Below are 22,619 nucleotides of genomic sequence, written 5' to 3'. Positions count from 1 at the left end.
AGTTAAGTAACTTATAAATGGTTACCCCAACTAAGAAGCAGCACCAGGGTTGAAATCTATTCTACCTGTTTACAAAAACTTCTAACTATTCCACTTATTTTAGAATCGTGTGTCCTTTGGAGAGGAAAATAAACCTAAAAAAGAAAAATTCCTATAGACCTCTAGATTTCAAGATCAAGAATAGTCACTTTACATGTAATAAGTATATAGTAAATGTTTATATATAATATTGATATTTATATCCTATACCATACACAACTTCAGATAATTTCTGATGGATGGGAACATGCAGTGGTGATTAAGATTTCTGATTTTTATTACCTTAATTTATTTATAGTCATTCTTTTGTATGGAAATTTACAAGAAAACACAATCAAAGGTTTTAAAAAGAATAAATCCTAAAGGAAAGAACTGAATTAGCATTTTGAAAAGAGTAAAAGAATATGGATGATTCAGGTAAAAGAAATGGAGAGAATAAGATAAATGGGTTTTTCAAAAAGGATAGTTTTTGTTTTAAGGAAAATAAAGTATAGAAATATTTTCATGTATCCAGTATTTCTTAAATGCTGTTGTTGATTACTAGTTTTTGTAAGGTAGAATCCTCTGCACAAGGATTTTATTTTAACCAATAGCTACCTTGATGATGTAAGCTGCTGAGAGCAGGGTATGTGTCTGATAATGTCTGAGCCACCGGTACTGGGTACAGTGCTCACTTAGACACCCCCCCCCCCCCAGTCCTGGAGGCGGGCGGGAGGAGGGGCCACAGCATAATACGCAGCTCTAGAGGAAAGTTCACCTCAGTCTGTCTCTTCTGCCCTAAATTCACTGATGTTAATCTCCAGGGGGAAAAGTTAAAGGGGAACATTTACTTCGAGGCCAGTTCTGAGAAAGTAGCAATATTTTAGGAAGAATATTGAATATTCTGAGAGAATGTTGTCCAATGGAATTTTCTATAATGATAGAAATATTCCATGCCTGTGCAATCCTACAGTAATCACTCAGTTAGTCAGTTCAGTCGCTCTTTCATGTCCGACTCTTTGCGACCCCATGAATCACAGCACACCAGGCCTCCCTGTCCATCACCAACTCCCAGAGTCTACCCAAACCCATGTCCATCAAGTTGGTGATGCCATCCAACCATCTCATCCTCTGTCGTCCCCTTCTCCTCCTGCCCCCAATCCCTCCCCGCATCAGGGTCTTTTCCGGTGAGTCAACTCTTTGCATGAGGTGGCCAAAGTATTGAAGTTACAGCTTCAGCATCAGGCCTTCCAATGAACACCCAGGACTGATCTCCTTTAAGATGGACTGGTTGGATCTCCTTGTAGTCCAAGGGACTCTCAAGAGTCTTCTCCAACACCACAGTTCAAAAGCATCAATTCTTTGGCGCTCAGCTTTCTTCACAGTCCAACTCTCACATCCATACATTACCACTGGAAAAACCGTAGCCTTGACTAGACGGACCTTTGTTGGCAAAGTAATTTTTGTCTCTGCTTTTTAATATGCTATCTAGGTTGGTCATAACTTTCCTTACAAGGAGTAAGCATCTTTTAATTTCATGGCTGCAGTCACCATCTGCAGTGATTTTGGAGCCCAGAAAAATAAAGTCTGACACTGTTTCCCCATCTATTTGCCATAAAGTGATGGGACCAGATGCCATGATCTTAGTTTTTTGAATGTTGAGCTTTAAGCCAACTTTTTCCACTCTCCTCTTTCATTTTCATCAAGAGGCTTTTTAGTTCCTCTTCACTTTCTGCCATAAGGGTGGTATTGTCTGCATATATGAGGTTATTGATATTTCTCCCAGCAATCTTGATTCCAGCTTGTGCTTCTTCCAGCTCAGCATTTCTCATGATGTACTCTGTATAAAGTTAAATAAGCAGGGTGACAATATACAGCCTTGACCTACTCCTTTTCCTATTTGGAACCAGTCTGTTATTCCATGTCCAGTTCTAACTGTTGCTTCCTGACCTGCACACAGATTTCTCAGGAGGCAGGTCAGGTGGTCTGGTATTCCCCTCTCTTTCAGAATTTTCCACAGCTTATTGTGATCCACACAGTCAAAGGCTTTGGCATAGTCAATAAAGCAGAAATAGATGTTTTTCCGGAACTCTCTTGCTTTTTTGATGATCCAGCGGATGTTAGCAATTCGATCTCTGGTTCCTCTGCCTTTTCTAAAACTAGCTTGAACATCTGGAAGTTCACAGTTCACGTATTGCTGAAGCCTGGCTTGGAGAATTTTGAGCATTACTTTACTAGCGTCACTAGTCACATGTAAATCTTAAGTACCTGAAATGTGACTAGAGCAAGTGAGGAAGGTAATTTTTAATTTTTTTAATTAACCGCAAGTAGCCACCATTGTGGATTCTAGTAGTATGTTTTTCATTTTTGAGCACAGATTATAGTATATCCTATCAGGCGCAAGCAGATTTTCTTTTTTTTTTTTAAAGTTTCTTGATGGAATGAATTTCCAAGATTTCATGCTGACATGTCTTCATTTTGTTTTCAACAAGCTAATTTTCAAATAGGAGGTCTTCCTATCTTTGCTTACACAACTGACTCCCCAAACACTACCATACTAAGGGCATCTGTGTGATGTTTTAAAGATACAATGATACAGCTGTTTGTCCTGGATTCTACATGTCATCTTGAAAATAGTGGATAGAGTTTCTTTGCTACATTTTTAAAGACCAGATAAACTCTGGTTCCATTTTAGACAGTTAAAAGGAAATGTAAGTACTTCCAAGTTTAAAAACATCAAGCACTGGAGGCCACAACAGGAAAAATGAAGACTATTATTAAATTTAAAAGTAATAATAATGAAGGAACCAAGACACACTTTTTTTTTCATTTATTTTTATTAGTTGGAGGCTAATTACTTTACAGTATTGTAGTGGTTTTTGCCATACGTTGACATGAATCAGCCATGGATTTACATGTGTTCCCCATCCCAATCCCCCCTCCCGCCTCCCTCCCCATCCCATCCCTCTGGGTCTTCCCAGTGCACCAGCCCTGAGCACTTGTCTCATGCATCCGTTTCACCCTTGACAGTATACTTGTTTCAATGCTGTTCTCTCTGAACATCCCACCCTCGCCTTCTCCCACAGAGTCCCAAGTCTGTTCTGTACATCTGTGTCTCTTTTTCTGTTTTGCATATAGGGTTATCGTTACCATCTTTTTAAATTCCATATATATGCGTTAGTATACTGTAATGGTCTTTATCTTTCTGGCTTACTTCACTTTGTATAATGGGCTCCAGTTTCATCCATCTCATTAGAACTGATCCAAATGAATTCTTTCTAATGGCTGAGTAATATTCCATTGTGTATATGTACCATAGCTTCCTTATCCATTAGTCTGCTGATGGGCATCTAGACTGCTTCCATGCCCTGGCAATTGTAAACAGTGCTGCGATGAACATTGGGGTGCACGAAGACACACATTTTATAACTGAAGCTTAATTGATCAGATTTCACACCCAGCTCAAGAACCACTTAACCACCACTCTTGTTCTGTCCCCAGAGAAACTTCATTTTTACTGGAACCTCCCTCCCTGAAAATCAGACAAAAATAAACATCAGTCTGTCTCTAAAAATCTAACCCTTCTTTTTCCTTCAAGGTCCAACCAGTCAGAGTTCTTGTGGAAAGTAAAGCCTGAGGTTTCATGTTATTTTCTACTCTCTCCACTCTGTCCCCTGGATAGCTGTTAATTAGCAAGATAAAAATAGTATATAAAATAAGCCAGTGACCATCCTTAAAGGAAAAAAGAGATAATTCATCCTACTATAGCTTTATTTAACCTATTAATTTCCCCAGTTTGTAACAATTAAGTCTTATCTGTCATCTATGGGAAGTGATCCTTGATAATACCTGTCTCATTATAAATGCCTCATTTTAACCCTCCTTTCCATAAATGAATTCTGTTACTTTATAACTAACCTATATTCTACTTTTATAACTAGTCCCATTGTATCCCTTCTCTGAAAATCTTAAAACCCAAGTGTATAGAAAGCATCTTGGCCAGTATTTTGATCAGTATTTTGATTATATATATATATAGATTTTTTTTTTCTAAGCAACACAGTCATAAAGATTAGAGTATGGTTCTATAGTATTTTTAAAACTTGCAAAACCTTTTAGTGTGCACAATCAAATTGTAACTTCAGAGAAAGGCAAGTCCAAAGAGGAGGATAATTTGCACGATGTAGTTTGGTCATTAGGGTTATGAACCTCAGCTGTCACACAGACTGGAATTCCCATCCAATCCTGGCTCCACCACTTACTAACCCTAAGTCTCTCTAACCTCGTGGAGAACTAATTGGGGAATGGATGAGCTGAAGTATGTAAATTTCATAGCACAATGTCTGACACATGAGAACCACACTCAAAGTCAGCTATACACACAGTTGCCATGTACAAACAGTTGGGCAGAAGAGCAAGCAAGGGTGGAAATCTTGCCTCTTCAACTTGCCAAGTCATCTGCTCTGACACTGGCCTTGAGGACAAAAGGTCATTTTTATCTAATTTTTTTTTTCAAAACTACTGTCTAGTTACCACACTACATACATGGGGGGCTGTGACCACTCCAAGTGGATGCCCTTTTCCAAATCACACAAGGACACCACCAGGGCTAATGGAATCCCATCACCACCACCCATTCAGGGAAGAGTAAGTTGATAGATCTAGACTTCCAAAATTTGGACTCTAAATCTAGTTGTTTTTCTATAATACTCCCTCACCTCTGTATCTTCTCAAATGAAGGATGCCTTACTGTTATTCAGTCGCTAAGTCACGTCCGACTGTTTGCGACCGCGTGCACTGTAGCCTGCTAAGCTACATTGTTTTCCACTATCTCCTGGAGTTTGCCCAAATTCATGTCCATTGAGTCAGTAATGCTATCTAACCATCTCACCCTCTGCCGCCCCCCTTCTCCTTCTGTCTTCAGTCTTTCCCAGCATCAGCGTCTTTTCTAGTAAGTCAGCTCTTCGCATTGGGTGACCAAAGTATTGGAGTATCAGTTTCAGCATCGCTCCTTCGAATGAATATTCAGGGTTGATTCCTTTAGGATTAACTGGTTGGATCTCCTTGCAGTCCAAGAGACTCTTAAGAGTCTTCTCCAGCACCACAATTTGAAAGCATCAATTCTTTGGAGCGCAGCCTTATTTATGGTCCAGCTCTCACGTCAATACATGACCACTGGAAAAATCATAGCTTTGACTATATGTACCTTTGTCAGCAAAGTGACATCTCTGCTTCTTAATACACTGTTTACATTTGTCATAGCTTTCCTTCCAAGGAGCAGGTGTCTTTTAATTTCATGACTACAGTCACCATCTGCAGTGATTTTAAAACCCAAGGAAAAAAAAAAAACTTGTCACTGCTTCCACTTTTTCGCCTTCTATTTGCCATGAAGTGATGGGACCAGATGCCATGATCTTAGTTTTTTTTTTTTAGTGTTGAGTTTCAGACCAGTTTTTTTCACTCTCCTCTTTCACTGTCATCAAGAGGCTCTTTAGTTCCTCTTCACTTTCTGCCATTAGAATGGTATCATCTGCATATCTGAGGTTGTCAGTATTTCTCTCAGCAGTCTTGATTCCAGCTTGTGATTCATCCAGCCTGGCATTTTGCATGATATACTCTGAATATAAGTTAAATCAGCAGGGTGACAATATATAGCCTAGTTGTACTCCTTTCCCAACTTTGAAACAGTCAGTTGTTCCATGTCCAGTTCTAACTTGCTTCTTGATCTGCACACAGGTTCTCAGGAGGCAGCTAAGGTGGTCTGGTATTCCCATTTCTTTAAGAATTTCCCAAAGTTTGTTGTGATCCACAAAGTCAAAGTTTAAGGCTTTAGCATAGTCAGTGAAGCAGAAGTAGATGTTTTTCTGGAATTCCCTTGCTTTCTCCATGATCTAACAAATGTGGGCAATTTGATCTCTGGTTCCTCTGCCTATTTTAAACCCATATTTTACATCCAAAAGTTCTCAATTCACATACTGCTGAAGCCTAGCTTGAAGAATTTTGAGCATAACCTTAATGTGAAATGAGTGCAATTGTATGGTAGTTTTAACATTCTTTGGCATTGCCCTTCTTTGGGATTGGAATGAAAACCTTTTCCAGTCCAGTGGCTAGAGGATGCCTATAAAAGGGCTTTGTATGCAACAAAAGGTGACAGAAATGTCAGTTGCTATTTAAATTTTCCACAATGAACCAAGGTACCCTCTTAATTGTTGTATGATTCCAAAAGACATGGTATGTATTCAGGAAAGACAGTCACTGCAGAATAAGATGGGATCAAGAGTTATTTGTGGCACTAGCAAGCTCAGGGGCAAAGGTGTCAGTAATTATGCTAGTGAAGCAGGTGTGTTAGCAGAGTTCTACTGAAATAAGAGGCTAGAATAACACAGAGGACAGTTGGTCTGGGTGTGAAGAACCTGCCGTTACCACTAAGGTATCATGTAGCAGGAGCCACTTTTCTATTTGGCAGCAGACATAAATCTTGTTCTAGCACTTGTTCACTGGTGTTTTCTCGGGAGAGAAAAAGGTACCGCAAAACAAAAGTACTCATTCTGCCCCTGCAAAAGTATCATCTTTCAAGTGCAGCAAATTGAATCCACTTTGAAAGTTTAATTAAAACCTTACTTGAATGAAACTAACAAAGTTCAATTCACCATGTTTAAAATTGTGCTTCCTGTGAGAGGGGATATGGAAAGAGGGTTGAATTAGGAGCTTGGGATTAGCATATACAAGCTACTATATATATAGAATAGGTAAACAATAAGGTCCTACTATATAGTACAGGGAACTATACTCAATATCCTGTAACAGACTATAATGGAAAAGAATATGAAAAACAATATATATATATATCTGTCTGAATCACTTTGATGTATAGCAGAAACTAGCACCTTATAAATCAACTAAAGTTCAATAAAATAGTAGAATAAATGCCTCTAAAGTCAGACCCCAAAGGGATGTTGTATAGTTTGTGGTTATACTGGACCTGGAAGTAATATTTATTAGTAAAAGAATCCTTCCTCCTTAGAGGTCTTAAGAATTGAAAAGTTTGAGAAATGCTTAGTCCTGGACTGACCAGTGCAGTAGCCACTAGCTACTTGTGGCCAGAGAACACTTGAAATAGGGCTAATACAAACTGAGATGTGCTGTAAATATAAATATAAAATATACCAGATATATGAAGATTTAGTACCCCCAACATATATCTCATTTATAATTTCTATATTAATTGAATGTTGAAATGGTAACATTTAGGATATACTGAAATAAAAAAACATACTGTTAAAAATAATTTCACCTATTCCTTTTTTATTTTTCAGTGTGGCTATAAATTTTTTAAACTTATATATATGGCATGCATTAAATTTTTTTAGACAGCACTACCATGGACAGTAGTAGATTTTGATTTATACATATTAGGTCTAAAATCTATTAGATTTTAAAATAAAAATCATTACTACCCATCAAAAGCATGCTTTGAAGATATGTGAATTCTGCTATTATTTTAAAATCCCAGTCACTGTATTGGAACAAAATGTTGCTGAAGTTCTCCAAACAGTATTACAGCACTAGGAAAATATTTCCTCACTTGTTAACACCGCTTAACGTTCAGATGAGAGCAAGTGAAATTTTATGGTACTACATTTTAGATTAAATAATTACATATATTGTTTTACTACAAATGAAGCAGGAATGGAAAATTTATACTAATTATGTAGCTTAACAGAAAATGTCCATAATTTATTGTCTAACTATATCAATCATATTTTAGAAACATGCTTTTCAGTTAAAAATTGCTACTTTGCTTCTTTTCAGTTGAACTTATTTTTACTTTATCAGCCATGAGACCAAACAGTGATCTTAAATTGTCAAGTTAGATCATAGAATCAGTTGAGCACTGCGAAGTGGAGTATGTAGCTTTATGTTGCACACAGCACCACCTGTTGGAGAAATCTGTTACTGATTTTGAAAAATTCTGGAGGAAAAAGTAAAAACTGAACTTAAACAAATCAGGACTGTGGTTGAAGTGCAAAGAAAAAAAAAAAAAGACTGTGGCTGGAGTGTAAAAAAATAAAAAGTAGAAAAAGCATGCTAAAATCTACTAATTGAACCATAACACAATACTAATTTGCTGTCAGTTCGTTGCCATATAAATGTTCCTTTAAATCAATGGAATGATGCCCACCATGTACTTAACTAGACCAGAGCAGTTCCATCACCCCTGCTAGTCAGGGAATAAACACAGGACCAAAGCAGATGAGCAGTACCAATGCCAAGTTTTATACACATCTATGTAATGGACTTGCTAGCAATTCCATGTCTTAATGAACCATTATTGGGTCCAAAACTGACATCAGACATCCTGTCACACATGTCAGGCGGGGAGGGAGGAGGGGGTGGCTCATCGCCCTCCAGGGACAGTCAAGGACTTGTGTGAGAGACTGGACCATATCCTGCATCACCTTCAATGTCGGTGTGAATGAGGCTGACTTGTGGACACTGCAGGTCTAGGCCCCTCGCAGCACAGTGCACTTACATGTTTGTGCCACATGCTGAGTTACTGATTGGTGTTTAGCTTTAAGACATTATATCCGATCCTGATTTTGAAGATAGGATTATATTCATTGTTTCTTGTCTGGATATAGTACCAACGGTTAAAAGAAGGGTTGAGGAAAGTTATGTAAGGGGGCTAATTGCTTAAAAGGCTTTTTATTTACATAAATAGAAAAGTAATCTAATGTGGAAGAATATTTTTCTAGAAAATAACATGGAGAAGCAAATGCAAAGAATATGAGGCTTCTGCAGTCATAGCAGAAAGCAGATTATTCCAGCGTGGCCAAACATGCCCTCCCTCACTTCTCTTCCTCCAGGAAGCATTCCCTAAAGCCCAGTCCAAGTTAGATCCACCTGGTAAATAGTCTACGGCACCTGGCCTGTCTTCTTCTGCAAGCAGCTTTGAACTTTGCTCTCTTCATGGTGGACTCTAGCATTCATGTGTGCAGAGAGTGCTCTGGTGACAGTCATTATGCCCCGTGTACGTAACAGCTCTTAGCAGTGTTGTCTCTTCATCATAATTTGTTGACTGAAAGAAGAAATGAATGGCTTTTATCCAGTCATGTGCTGCCACTCTTGGTGATATATTTCCTCAGTAATTCAGTGACCCATACCTAAGAGAGAAAACAACTTCTAAACGAACGAATGCCACAAATGAGGAAAGGAGGTCTGGGAAGCAGGAAAAGGGCATGTAATGATTAGAAATTAGTTTTCTCAAAATTAACTTCAAGATATAGGGTCATTAGAAATTATAGGGATTGCTAAACCTGGAGGGAAAAACAAACAGATATGTCATTATTTCCAGACATTCTGCATCATTAGCCCTCAATTACTTGTGCAAATCTGAATAACAAAGGTCTCTACCTTGGTGTAAAATAATGCTGACCCAGACAGATGAATAGCAGATGCCAGAATTCAATGAGTTAAATTACTGAAATTATGGGACCTTTCTGTACTGTCTTTGCAACTTCCCATGAATCTAAGTTTTCCAAAATAAAAATTGAAAAAGTTCCTACTGTGTTTCCTTTGAGGAAGAAGAGTGAAATATATAATTTGAGGGGTTTTTCCTGTAACCTCATGGAGGGCTTGTTCCAAAAGTTGCATGTTCAGATGGAGCTGAACATTAGTTCCAAGAAATGAATGTCTATAATTTTCTGAAATATTTTAGTGAGTATATTACAAGTGTGCTATTGCTCCCCATAGTCTATGAAAAAAAATATTAGTTGCTCAGTCATGTCTGACTCTTTGTGACCCCATGGACAGTTGTCTGCCTGGGGCCCTCTATCCATGGAATTCTGCAGGCAAGATTACTGGAGTGGGTAGTCATTCCCTTCTCCACAGATCTTCCTTACCCAGGGATTGAACCTGGGTCTCCTGAATTGCAGGCAGATTCTTTACTGTCTGAGCCACCAAATTTTATAGCCAGAGTTAAATACTATAAGTTTATCTTTTATTTCCCTCATTTCCCCCAATTTATCTGCTACTTAATTTTCTGTTATTGGTGGAATTTTCTCTTAAAAACTGATAGCAGTTCTGATTTATACACTTGTAGAGGTGCAAAACAGAAATAGTGTGATTTTTCTTTGAAAGAAATCCAAACTTAGATCTGCCAAAGGCAGGCTCTATGGCTCTCCTCTATCTCCAAGGTTGTATGACCTTGGAAAGAATATACAACCTAAGTTATGTCAACAGAACTGTGCTGGTGGTTTTCTATCATTTATTTGTCATATCTACTGCAGAGGAAAATTTCTTATCCTGATGACAAGTAATGTAGGGCTCAGAGTTCAGGAATCTCTCCAAAGTGCAAGCTCACTGGTTTGAGAGCTGGATTTGAACCTAAGATAGCTGTCTACAAAAACTTTCCACAGATCCATACAAGCTAGCCTGCCCTTTTGAATTCTGATATTCTAAGACTCCGTTTTTTCCCACCACTCATTATTAAATACTCCATTCTTAGAAGAGCAAGCTAAGAGAACATTCACATGACCAGAAATGAAACCCCAGATACAGAAATCATCCTTTGTGAAACCTTTAGCTTGTATTCCTTCTATAGACTATTCACACTCAAACCTGCAGATCACAAATGGCCTTTAGAAAACAGATTCCATACAGGAAAGAGAGTCATGGACTCATTTAACCAAGTTATCAAGACATTTATGACATGCTTGTAAGAGTGAGGCCAAACTGATCAAGGTGATGGTTTAAATGCTTTAAGAAAAACTTATTTTGTGGGAATGTGATTTCAATTCTGTTATTTATGATTCATTGTATTATGACCTTCATAATCATTCATATTTGCAAAGCATTTTATGATCCTTCTTGCTGTGTTGCAAAATCTCAGTTACAGAGAATCCTGTCACACCTTTTACCAAGAAGGAAACTAAATGACTTACAAGGTACTTAAGAAATTTATCATTCATCAGCGAGGCAAGAATGCTAGAGAATATTAGCTTCCATTTCTTATTCCACTGTCATCAGAACTTTCTGCTTCTGGAGTGAGCCAATAAGAAGTTATGTCATCTTTTGGATCAGGGTGTTTGCATATCTATCCACTAAGTGAAAGTCACTCAGTTGTGTCCGACTCTTTGTGACCCCATGGACTATACAGTCAGTGGAATTCTCCAGGCCAGAATAGTGGAGTGGGTAGCCTTTCCCTTCTCCAGGGGATCTTCCTGACCCAGGAATCGAACTGGGGTCTCCTGTATTGCAGGCAGATTCTTGACCAACTGAGCTATCAGAAAAGCCAATATCCACTACTCATCCATTTATCATTATCTATTCACTGCTCATTATCTATCTACTACTTACCCATTTATCAACCACTAACCAGTGGTTCAGTGTTAAAGAATCTGCCTGGCAAGCAGGAGATGCAGGTTTGATTCCTAGGTCAGGAAGATGGCCTGGAGAATGAAATGGCAACCCACTGCCACTCCCGTATTCTTGCCTGGGAAATCCCATGGACAGAGAAGCCTGGTGGGCTACAGTCCGTGGGGTTGCAAAGAGTAGGACACACTTAGTAACTAAAGAGCAGCAGCAGCAACCCATGTGCCAGCTAGCCTGCAAAGACATTGTGTCAAATAGTGGTTGATGTCCATGGTCTGCGTGGTTTTGTCCCTTCTCCCACCTATGTCTTAGCTCGAAAGCAGACCAGCTAAGTTAATTTGGGCAAGTCACTTAACCTCTCTGAACTTCAGACACTTAACTTCACCAAAATGCTATGTGGGCAAAATAGTAATTGACCTGCCACAAAGCAGACATGCAGTATGTGTAAATTTTAACCTTCCTCCTGGCCAAACCTATTTCAGAACTCACCTCTCTCTTTTCCCTTTGATGTCTGTATATGTAAGAGAGAGAGGGGAAAAAAAAAAAAACTTTACTAGTAACAGATTCAAAGAAAGAAAGAGAGGGATTCCAAGGTCCTTTCATTGTACAGGCATTAGAATCACCCTGAAAAGTAAGAAGCTCTTAATATTTTTTTATGCCCTTGTCTCCTTTAATTCTATAACTATGGAGTGGTTTAGTATATCTTTTTAAAAATCATTTAAAACTAATAGGTATTTATTGTACCCCCATAAGTACCTCTTCTCATATTGAAATGTCCTTGTTTTTCATGGGATCCTGTTGTCATGTTTTTAATAATTTGGAGTCTGGATACTTAAAGACAGATACAGGGTAAGAGTCTACTAAGACTTTTGCTTCTCAAGTATGTCAAGTCATAAAGTCACCTGAGTTGAGTAGGGAAGTTTCAGGTTCCATCCCTGGGCTCCCAACTCAGAATCTCCACTACAGAAACCCAGGAGTCTCTGCTATTAACACATAACACTGGTGTTACTTCTGATGTGGCCAGTTTGGGGTAACACTGCTCTGGGAGCTAGGTGATAGAGGAATTACTAACAGCTTTAAAAGAGATTGGGTACAACACAGAGGGTCCCTGAGTCACTGGCAAATCCTAAAAGATGTCAGAAACTGAGCATGAAGCTTCTCCATTTACCACTCATTGCTGCATCGGATGGGTACACCTCATCTGTTTGGAGTTGCCTTAGTGCTTCACACAAGGTATTGTGGCCTAAGTGTGACAAGGTGACCTCCATTACACAAGGTGGCAGTTCTTCGGAAACCCACTGCATTTGTTTCCAAGGGCAAAATATCCGTCTCTACCTTGTTGCAGTTTTTCAGTCACTAAATCGTGTCCAACTCTTTGCAACCCGTGGACTGCAGCATGCCAGGCCTCCCTGTCCCTCACTATCTCCGAGTTTGTCCAAGATCATGTCCACTGAGTCGGTGATGCCATCCAAGCATCTCATCCTCTGCTGCCCTCTTCTCCTTTTGCCTTCAGTCTCTCCCAGCATCAGGGTCTTTGCCAGTGAGTCGACTCTTCGCATCAGGTGGCCGAAGTAGTGGAGCTTCAGCTTCACCATCAGTTCTTCCAATGAGTATTCAGGGTTGACTTCCTTTAGAATTGACTGGTTTGATCTCTGTGCTGTCCAAGCGACTCTCACTCCTCACAAATGTACATGCACACACCCACAACAGTCACAAACACAAACAGCGAAGAAGTACACGTTATCACAAGTCCCCAGAAAGATGCCTTACTCCTTAGGTGGGTCCAGACTGATTGGAGTAAGCATAATACTCACAGGATACACACTTGTTACATTCCAGGTTAGGACATCTGTCTTGTTTGAAGGGTGTAATTTCATAGCAGGGTCCATGTAAATTGCTTGCACTATGTGGAATCCTAAGCCATTTCTAAAGGAGGACATAATCATAGCTTTGAGACTGAAGGAAAAAAGAATCTACTTAGCTGATGGTGATGAGTTGCACAGCAGTTGAAATAAACTATCAGAACTTTCTCAGTTGTAGCAGACATTATGAACTCTGGGAATTCAGACTTTTTAAAATAAGCCAAATCATGGGAAAGGAAATATATCTGCTCTGAATGGAAACTTTTATTCTCTGTCAAGTGCTGAATAGGTGAAAACTTGCCCAGAATATTTTCCTGAACAAACTCTTTGATTCCTTCTTGTTTTTTCTATAGTAGGCTTTTAAAATTATTATTTTTATTTACCTTTGTTTTCTTTTTCTTCACTAGAGACTCAGTATTTAGGTTTTGACAGAGCAGAGGGGAAGGAGATGGTTAAAAAAACAAACACTGGATCAAGACTTCAGTTCTGTCTTTGATCTGGGTTGACCCTGTTTCTCTCCTAGGTAAAAGTTAACTTGGTAGTAGTTAATCTGTAAAATGAGAATATGTCACTGATCCAATTACCTAACCAGCTGTTTTACCTTTCTACACATTTCTGTGTAGAATAGCCATAATCTCAGCCCAGAGTCTAATAAAGGAGATGGACACGTTCTCAGTGGAGCAATGGTAGGCATGTAGTGTAGGTGTCAGGGGAAGTGAAAGGAGGTTTCTGTGAGTAGCAAACAACAAAACAAAACCAGTCCCCTCCCCAAAGTGTAGGGTTCTCCCCTTTATTTTATAGCAATTAAAACCACCCCAGCATGTAAACCCGAAGGTAACACTCTCTTATTCCCCAGCCTCTCCTCACTTCACCTCCAACTCCAGTTACCAGTGCTAACAGCGTAGAAGGTTTCTTCTGCAAATTTCTCTTATGAAAGTATACCAACATAGATTATACTTTTCCTCTAGAAAGGATCATACTATGCATGTTGCTCAGCATCTTCTTTTCTTCCTCACTTTACACATGTCAAGCACTACCTCTCTGGCTCCCTCCTTCCCTCACAGCTCACCTCTAACGTCACCTCCTTAGAGAGGTGTTTCCTGATCCTCCACCCATTAGACTGTAATCTCCCTGGGGCCGTGACTTTAGTTTGCTCTCTGCCGTACCCCTGGTGACTAGACCAGTGCCAGCACACAGTGTGACCTCAGTAAATACTTGGTAGATGGATGGATCCGAATCCTCCTATTCACTTGCTGTGGGAATGAGAGTGTGGATGAACTGACTTATCAAACAGTGCCCTTACTGATGGGCACACAGGCTCTTTCAAGCTTTAGTCATTCAAGCAATGCTGTTTTGCCTGTGCCTGGTGGCTCAGCTGGTAAAGCGTCTGCCTATAATGTGAGAGACCTGGGTTCAATCCCTGGGTTGGAAAGATCTCCTGGAGAAGGAAATGGCAACCCACTCCAGTATTCTTGCCTGGAAAATCCCATGGATGGAGGAGCCTGGTAGGCTACAGTCCATGAGGTCACAAAGAGTCGGACATGACTGAGCGACTTCACTTTCATTTCCACTTTATAAGAGAATGTCAGAAAATAGGATTGTTGGGTCCAGGGAGAGATGTGTTTTCATGTTGAATAGAAGATGCCCAATTACACTATCAATAGATTACTGCTATTCACACCCGCCAGCAATAACTGAAAGCATCTGTTTTCCCCCAATTTTCTCTTGATATTATTGGTTTTTAATATTACCTGGAGGTGGGTGTAGCAGGAGGTTGAACTATGTTTGAATTGGTATGTCCACGTAAATTACCAAGATTGAATAGTTTAATATGCTTATTGGCCGTTTTCTGTGAATCACCTGTTTGTAACGTTTTACCAGTTTGTGCTAGTTTCTCTGTCATCTTGTTAACAACTTGTAGCTGCCATTAGTATTGAGCATATTGGTTCTTCATTTGTTACGTGTGGCTATTACCTTTCCCAGCCTCCCTTTTGTCGTTCGTTTACTATTTTTGCCATAGAAAGCTTTACATGTTTATATAGTCAAACTGCCTTTTACAAGGAGCTTAGCTCAGTGTTCTGCTGTCGCCTAGATGACTGGGATGGGAAGGCGGTCCACACGGGAGGAGGTATGTGTATAATATAGCTGATTCACTTTGTTGTGCAGCAAAACTAACAGAAAGTTAGAACTAACTAAAGCAAAAACTAACATAGAGTTGCAACTCTGTCCCAATTAAAAGAAATTTTTTTAGGAAATAAATGTTATTTAAATTTTATAAAACTGCCTTTTAGGCCTCTGAGTGTCCATTTTTTTTAATGTATTTTTAATTGGAGGATAATTGCTTTACAATATTTTATTGGTTTCTGTCATATATCAATGAATATGATTCAGAAAATGAATTAGCCATAGGTATGAGTGTCTAGTTTTGAATATGAAAGTTTCTCCTATCCAAGGCTAAAAGATACTCTCTTGATTTTTTTTTTTTTTGGTGATATTTTAATTTTTAAGTAATTAAGTCTCTTATCCAAAGGGAATTTTTATTAACATATGGTAAGATACAGTGATTGAGCTTTAGCTTCGTTCTTCCAAATAGATTTTCAGTTATATCAACATCATCTTTTAAATAAACCATCTTTTCCTGACTGAATTAAAGTTTAAATATATGACTTTGATTTAAATATACTAAAAACATGATAGATATATAAAAGTAGATATATATGGACTTACATATATACTATATATGTATATGTGTGTGTGTGTGTATACACATATATGAAGCTAAATCTATTTCTTGAATCTATTTTGTCTCCCTGACCTGCTTGTCTATTCTTATGTATTTCTTATACATATTTCATGTCTCTTTATATAACTCTTTTATTGTGATATTTCTAAGTTTGCAAATTTTATAAATTTCCCCTTACAAATCTTTTCTAAAATACTTTTCTACTCTTCTTAGTCTCAAATATTATTTTGTATGTTGTTTGAAATCATTTATTTTCATTAAACCTATCAGAATTCTGCATAAAGTTGGGCTTTTGAAAGAAATCCAGTTGGCTTCACTGTAGGAAGTGGACTGGAGTAAGGGGAGGCGAGGACAGGGAGATGGTTAAGGGGTGGTATCAGTAACGTGGGTTTCCCAGGTGGCACTAAGGGATAAAGAATCCACCTGCCAGTGCAGGAGATGCAAGAGACGCGAGTTCAATCCCTGGGTTGGGAAAATCCCCTGAAGTAGAAAATGGCAACCCACTCCAGTATTCTTGCCTGGAAAATTCCATGGGCAGAGGAGCCCAGTGGACTACAGTCCATGGAATCACAAAGAGTCAGAGAGCTGGTTGAAACAGGGTCTGAACCAAAGGGATGACAGGAGAGTACACCACTTCCAAAACAGAACCAACTGGACTTTGATCTTTGGATATGAAGTACAAAGGAAAGTCAGTCAAAGCTAGCAGACTGGAGGACTGGGCAAGGTGTAAAACAAAGCATCTACCAGAGTTAGGACTACAGGACAAGAAGCAGGTTTGCAGGTGGACAGAGGGAAGAAGATGTGTCCACTTGTAGGTAAATTGAGCTTGATGGATGAAGGCCATTGATGAGTAGACAGATAGTGGTGATGATACAGATAATTTGGGTAATTTAAAAATATTTTAGGGACGTCCCTGGCATTCCAGTGATTAAGAATCCACCTTCCAGTGTAGGATGTGTGGGTTCAGCCCCTGGTCAGGCAAAGATCTCACATGCTTGCAGCCAGAAGAAGAAAACATAAAACAGAAGGAATATTGTAATGAATTCAATAAAGACTTGAAAAATACTCCACATCAAAACAAATATTTAAAAATATTTTAAAGAGATTTTCAAATAAAGTTCCAGTCTTTCACACATAGTGAGGTACTTACTTTCTTGTGAGGCCCTTCTATTTTATGACTCATTCTTTGGGCAGTTGAGGGCATTATTATAAATAATTACAGACTTAATGTATCTCTTCTTGAAGAGTAGACATTTTTCCATTTGTGGCAAAAGGCCAGTTTTTGAAAATGTTTATTCCTCTTTAATAGAAATATTTTTCTACAAATACTGCATGTGAATAGCTTTATAAAATATTTTTGCAAAGCTTAGTATTATTTTAGGGTCACTATAGTTTTTCTCTATATCATAAAGCTCTGTCTTGACTACCGAATCTAAATAATTTTACCTGTCAGAATTACACACCAGTTTGTCTCAAGGCATTGTGTAGATAAGCTTATTCTCATGGCTTTTTCATTCATTTTTTCTTTTCAGAACTTGACAGCCTGGAGGAGTTAGGGAAAAAGCGCATCTGCAGGATTATCACTAAGGATTTCCCCCAGTATTTTGCAGTGGTTTCACGGATTAAGCAGGAAAGCAATCAGATTGGTCCTGAAGGTGGAATTCTGAGCAGCACCACTGTGCCCCTTGTCCAAGCTTCTTTCCCAGAGGGTGCTTTAACCAAAAGAATTCGAGTAGGCCTCCAGGTAATGTTCACAGAAAGTTTTCTCCTTGGTACACAGAGAGAGCGTGTGAGCATGTTCTGCTCTGAAAACTGCTGTCATGACTGATCCTAATGATATATTGCTAACTGAAGCATTGGGCCATTGGGGGACTCATCAGTCTATTTTAAATAAAAAGTATAAAGTTAGCTAAGTGGCTTATCAAAATAGGTACATATTTTAGGGGTTTTCTGTTAGATGTATCACTTGAAACATCTTTTTTTGTTTGTATGATTTAAAAAAAAAATGAAAGTTTTTTTTTAATCATAGATTATTGGTCTCAGTAATGTGGAGCCACAAAGCACCAAAGAGCCCATATACCATTAAAGAAACAAACCATATTTCACTTGGTTTATAATATGCCACATCACAAAAATCAGTAATAGTGAAACTTGCAAGCTTTCAAATTTTAGTTCAAGCAAGTCATAAATGCTGGGTTTTATCCAACCAGTTGGAACCTGTTTTGGTTTGGAAAGCTGGCTGAAAATCTTGGCAAGAATGGTCTTTCTTGCGTTTATTCATTTCTGTTAGAACCTAGCCAGAACTTTTTTTTTCTTACTGAATAAGGAAAATAACCTGAAATAACTTTGTTTTGTTACTTAATATAGTAATTAATAATTTGACTGAGTTCAGTAAACATTTGGAGCTAAAGAGACTACCTTATATTTCAGTAGTATGAAGTTCCCTTCAACTGTCTCCCCATATTGAATATTTTACCAAATAGCAAAGAAACAAAAAAAAAGAAGAAATTAGGGTTGTTAGACTAGAATTAACATCCATTGAAATCTCGTATGCCTTTTTGTTACTTAACTCTGGAAACATCCATTTTTACATGAGTATAAGTTGCCTTTGTAGTATTTTACTAAATGCCCTGCATAGATATAAAATATACTAGACTCAATGTCTGTTGTCCTTTGGATTAGACCAAGATGTTTCTCTGCTCTGAGATCCGATTCCCTCTCTCTTTCATGCCAGGCCTGTGTTCTGTTGGGGATATACTCGAGCTATTAGTTCCTACTACAGTGTTGTATTTGATTCATTCTTTCCTGAAACAGAAAGGATGAATAAGAGAGACGTTTTTTGCCCCATAAATTTTTAATAAGTTTTCTTTAAAATAACAAAAGTTCTGGGGGGTTATAGTCTCTTCCATTTCCAAATATCAATAAACATTAAAATATGCTAAACTTCACTCAGTAAAACTACCATTAAAAAAAGACGGACAATACCAAGTGTCCGCAAATACGCGGAACAAATAGACCACTCACAGCTGCTGGTGAGAATTAGAAATGGTCCTGCAACCAACATTTTGGAAAACAGTGTGGCGGTTATGTTGTAATGGTGGTCATATGTGTATCTCAAATAGCAATTTGGCTCTTACTCTTAGATATATAACTACCAGAAATCCATACATATGGCCATCACAAGGCATACACAAGAATGTTAACAGCAGAAGTAAGACATTTTTTGGTGGTTGTTTTTGGTCTTTTCCTCCTCAACTAAAAAGTCAACTTTCTGATAAGAGAAAAATGTCCAACTTCATTTAAGGTCCTCTCTCTTGTCTCTAGGCCCAGCCTGTTCCAGATGAAATTGTGAAAAAGATCCTTGGAAACAAAGCAACATTTAGCCCAATTGTCACTGTGGAACCAAGAAGAAGGAAATTCCATAAGCCTATCACAATGACCATTCCAGTGCCCCCAGCCTCAGGAGAAGGTGTCTCCAATGGATACAAGGGAGATACCACACCCAATCTGCGCCTTCTCTGTAGCATTACAGGTTTGGTTAAGTTGTTGCTGTTCTTGCTGTTTTTGCCATAGCACTTGTAATGATTCTGTACAAAGACAGAAAACCTTTAAACATCCCTACCAACATTATAAATAAAGTAGGAAAAAAAATACATTTTACTTGTCCATCACCTCATCTCTGTTATCCCTGTAATTATTTCTTGAAGATGCTGATAGCATGACAGTTAAAATTCAGTGATACCATTTTTCCTGCTTTTAAGTTTAGTGTTAATAATAGTGCTTTTTAAAGGTGACTGAGGTATTACTGAATTTACTGGAGCATCTAGTAATCTCTCCGTGACTTAGGTTACTGACCTAGAAACACCCTGTAGGCTATAGGAAATTGGATGGACTCTGGGGAAAACAGGCTCCCACAGAGCACCAAGAGTAAGAGCCCAGTGAATACATAATTCTTTTTACCTACTCTGCTCACAAATGTGATCCAAGAGACTAAACATGCAGGTTTAGGTGATAGGCACCTTTTGTGATAAGCTCCCAGAATCCAGAGCTAACGTATCATCTGATTAACCTAAGATGATGTTTAACTTAAAGTCCAAGGTTAAGATAGGTTTTCTCATTTGTTTTTTTCTAAAGAATAATTTTAATGACTGGTTCCCCTTTTAGCCTGGAAAATTAAATGATTCAGGCAGTATAAAATGGACTCCCTCTTAACTTTCTGATAGTTCTTGCCATTGTTGTATTTTAAAAAATCATATTGTCTACCTGAAGCAACAGATCTTTGCACTTGTAGATTGTAGCTTAAAATGAAGTTGTGTGCCCCAAGTTTAAGCCATTCATTAGTATCTAGACAAATAGAAAAGTTTTTTTTTTTTTTTCTAATGTAATATTATCTTACAAGAAGATCACTATAAGCTGGTAAAAGGAAAGTAGAGAGGAAAACCACCTTTAGTGCATATCATTAATTGAAAGTGTTCAAGTTTTACAAGTTACTGGCTATACAGAAAGAACAGGATGATGATAAAAATTTTACAAGGAGCATGTCTATAATAAAGTCCATATATCTGCTGCTGTTCTCTCAGGGGGCACATCGCCTGCTCAGTGGGAAGACATCACAGGAACTACTCCTTTGACATTTATCAAGGATTGTGTCTCTTTTACAACCAATGTTTCAGCCAGGTATGGACGTAAAGGCTTTCAAAAAGCACTAGGAATTGTTTTTTATTACCTTTTGGAAAGTAAAAAAATGTGCTTAATACCAGTATGATTATTCTTTAAAATGTTGATGGTAAAGTTGGGCCTAACTACAGAAATTTTAAATTCACTTGGATGTCATATTATCCAGCCCTCACAGGAAGCTGTAAGATGGTAAACTTGCTTCTTCCAGTAGAAATTCTTAGCAATTCATAAAAACTAATAGGATTTCCTTTCTCTCCCATTTTCTACCATAAAATTCTTGTTCCTTCCAAGGTGAAGTAATAAATTCTTAAACAGGAGTAGAAAGGAAGGTTTATTATGGGTATGTATAAACAAGATGGGAAGGAGAGTTTTATGGAAAGGAAAATAGAGGAAAAAATTCCTTAGCATTCATTTTCTTAGCAAAATCATAACAATAATAAACGTAGGGTTTCTTTGTTTGATAAACACAGTAAACATCTTTGCTGTTTGTTTGAATGAACAAGTAGTGTTTTGGTTTAGTTCCTGTATATACTCTGCTTTTTTAAAATGGTAAATTTTTTAAGATTTGGCTTTGAAATCTCATTTTTATACTTTCGTTACTGTTTTGTCTTTGTCTTCCTCAGATTTTGGCTTGCAGACTGCCATCAAGTTTTAGAAACTGTAGGGCTAGCCACACAGCTGTACAGAGAATTAATATGTGTTCCGTATATGGCCAAGTTTGTTGTTTTTGCCAAAATGAATGATCCTGTAGAATCCTCTCTGCGATGTTTCTGCATGACAGATGATAAAGTGGATAAAACTTTAGAGCAGCAAGAGAATTTTGAGGAAGTTGCAAGAAGCAAAGATATTGAGGTACCTTGTTTTCAGCAAGTTCATTCTATTACATTCTCCAGATATGGAGTTTTCTTTTTTATTTTGAGGTCATAATATAGCATGTACTATAAATTTCAAGTTCCTTGTTAATTTTAGTTTTCATTTTCAAAGATTGATACAGATTCACTCTTAAATAATTTTAAGTATCTTTGAGACTATTTTAGTTGGTTAAAATGCACCACCAAGGAATCTAGGTCATGATCACAATTTTCCTGTGGCTACCTGAGTTATTATAATTGTCACTGTCTATACACATCACCATGATTTTCCACTTTTCAAACCAGTAATCAGATAAGTATCCAAGAGTCCAAAACAACTTTCAGACTCTATGGAGAAGTGATTGATGTCAGGTACATTCTCAAATATGTTTAAAATTGGGAGAATAAGTCTATAATTCTGTCTTTTGCATGTCCATGTTACAGTTTCCAATCACAATGAACCAATAATTATTTTTGTGGTAAATAGATGTAACTGCCCAATCAGAAGACAAATGTGACATAGAAACATATCAATCTTAATGTTATATTGACTTAAAATCTCAGAGCTCTCTCAATTTAAATTAACATTAAATTATGTATTTCTTTTACTCTAAAAGGTTCTTGAAGGAAAACCTATTTATGTTGATTGTTATGGAAACTTGGCCCCACTTACCAAAGGAGGACAGCAACTTGTTTTTAATTTTTATGCTTTCAAAGAAAATAGACTGCCATTTTCCATCAAGGTAAATCACCTTTAAGAGAGATTCTGTGGATTTTTTAAAAATAATCTTAAAGATTAAAGAAGATTCTAATGATTTATTCTGTTTAAAACATCCCACCAAACTTCAATTCATAGGAATGAGATCAGAATTTTGTCCTAGTTCTATGTGAGTGTACTTCTGAGCCAGGAAAAACTGTAGAATTAGTAAAAAGAGTTTCTGCCTTTTAAACAGTTAAGTGATCATTTATATTTAGACAAATGTTTGTAAGCCCAAGCAATCTAGAGCAATAACACGCATCGTATCTGGAATGCTCAGTAATCAAATAATTGATGAAATCCAGATTGAGTATTTGTTTCATCTTTATTTCTGGTCG

The 22,619-nt window shown here is 37.8% G+C and overlaps 1 protein-coding gene across 3 annotated transcripts in view; it reads left to right on the top strand.

Annotated features, from left to right (window-relative positions):
* ANK3 (ankyrin 3) overlaps positions 1 to 22,619 on the top strand; it is a 366,464-nt gene that overhangs the window by 285,797 nt on the left and 58,048 nt on the right. For all 3 annotated transcript variants that reach the window (XM_070470691.1, XM_070470692.1, XM_070470693.1), the window contains 5 exons: positions 17,529 to 17,740; positions 19,321 to 19,528; positions 20,577 to 20,673; positions 21,297 to 21,525; positions 22,142 to 22,267. In XM_070470691.1, the coding sequence (XP_070326792.1) occupies positions 17,529 to 17,740; positions 19,321 to 19,528; positions 20,577 to 20,673; positions 21,297 to 21,525; positions 22,142 to 22,267 (872 nt within the window). The remainder of the gene's footprint in view (positions 1 to 17,528; positions 17,741 to 19,320; positions 19,529 to 20,576; positions 20,674 to 21,296; positions 21,526 to 22,141; positions 22,268 to 22,619) is intronic.

Source organism: Odocoileus virginianus, chromosome 7 (genome assembly GCF_023699985.2).
Source record: "Odocoileus virginianus isolate 20LAN1187 ecotype Illinois chromosome 7, Ovbor_1.2, whole genome shotgun sequence".
In the NCBI taxonomy this organism is placed as follows: Eukaryota; Metazoa; Chordata; class Mammalia; order Artiodactyla; family Cervidae; genus Odocoileus; species Odocoileus virginianus.
Note: the sequence above shows the minus strand (reverse complement) of the source record. Positions and strands in the feature narration are given on the sequence as shown.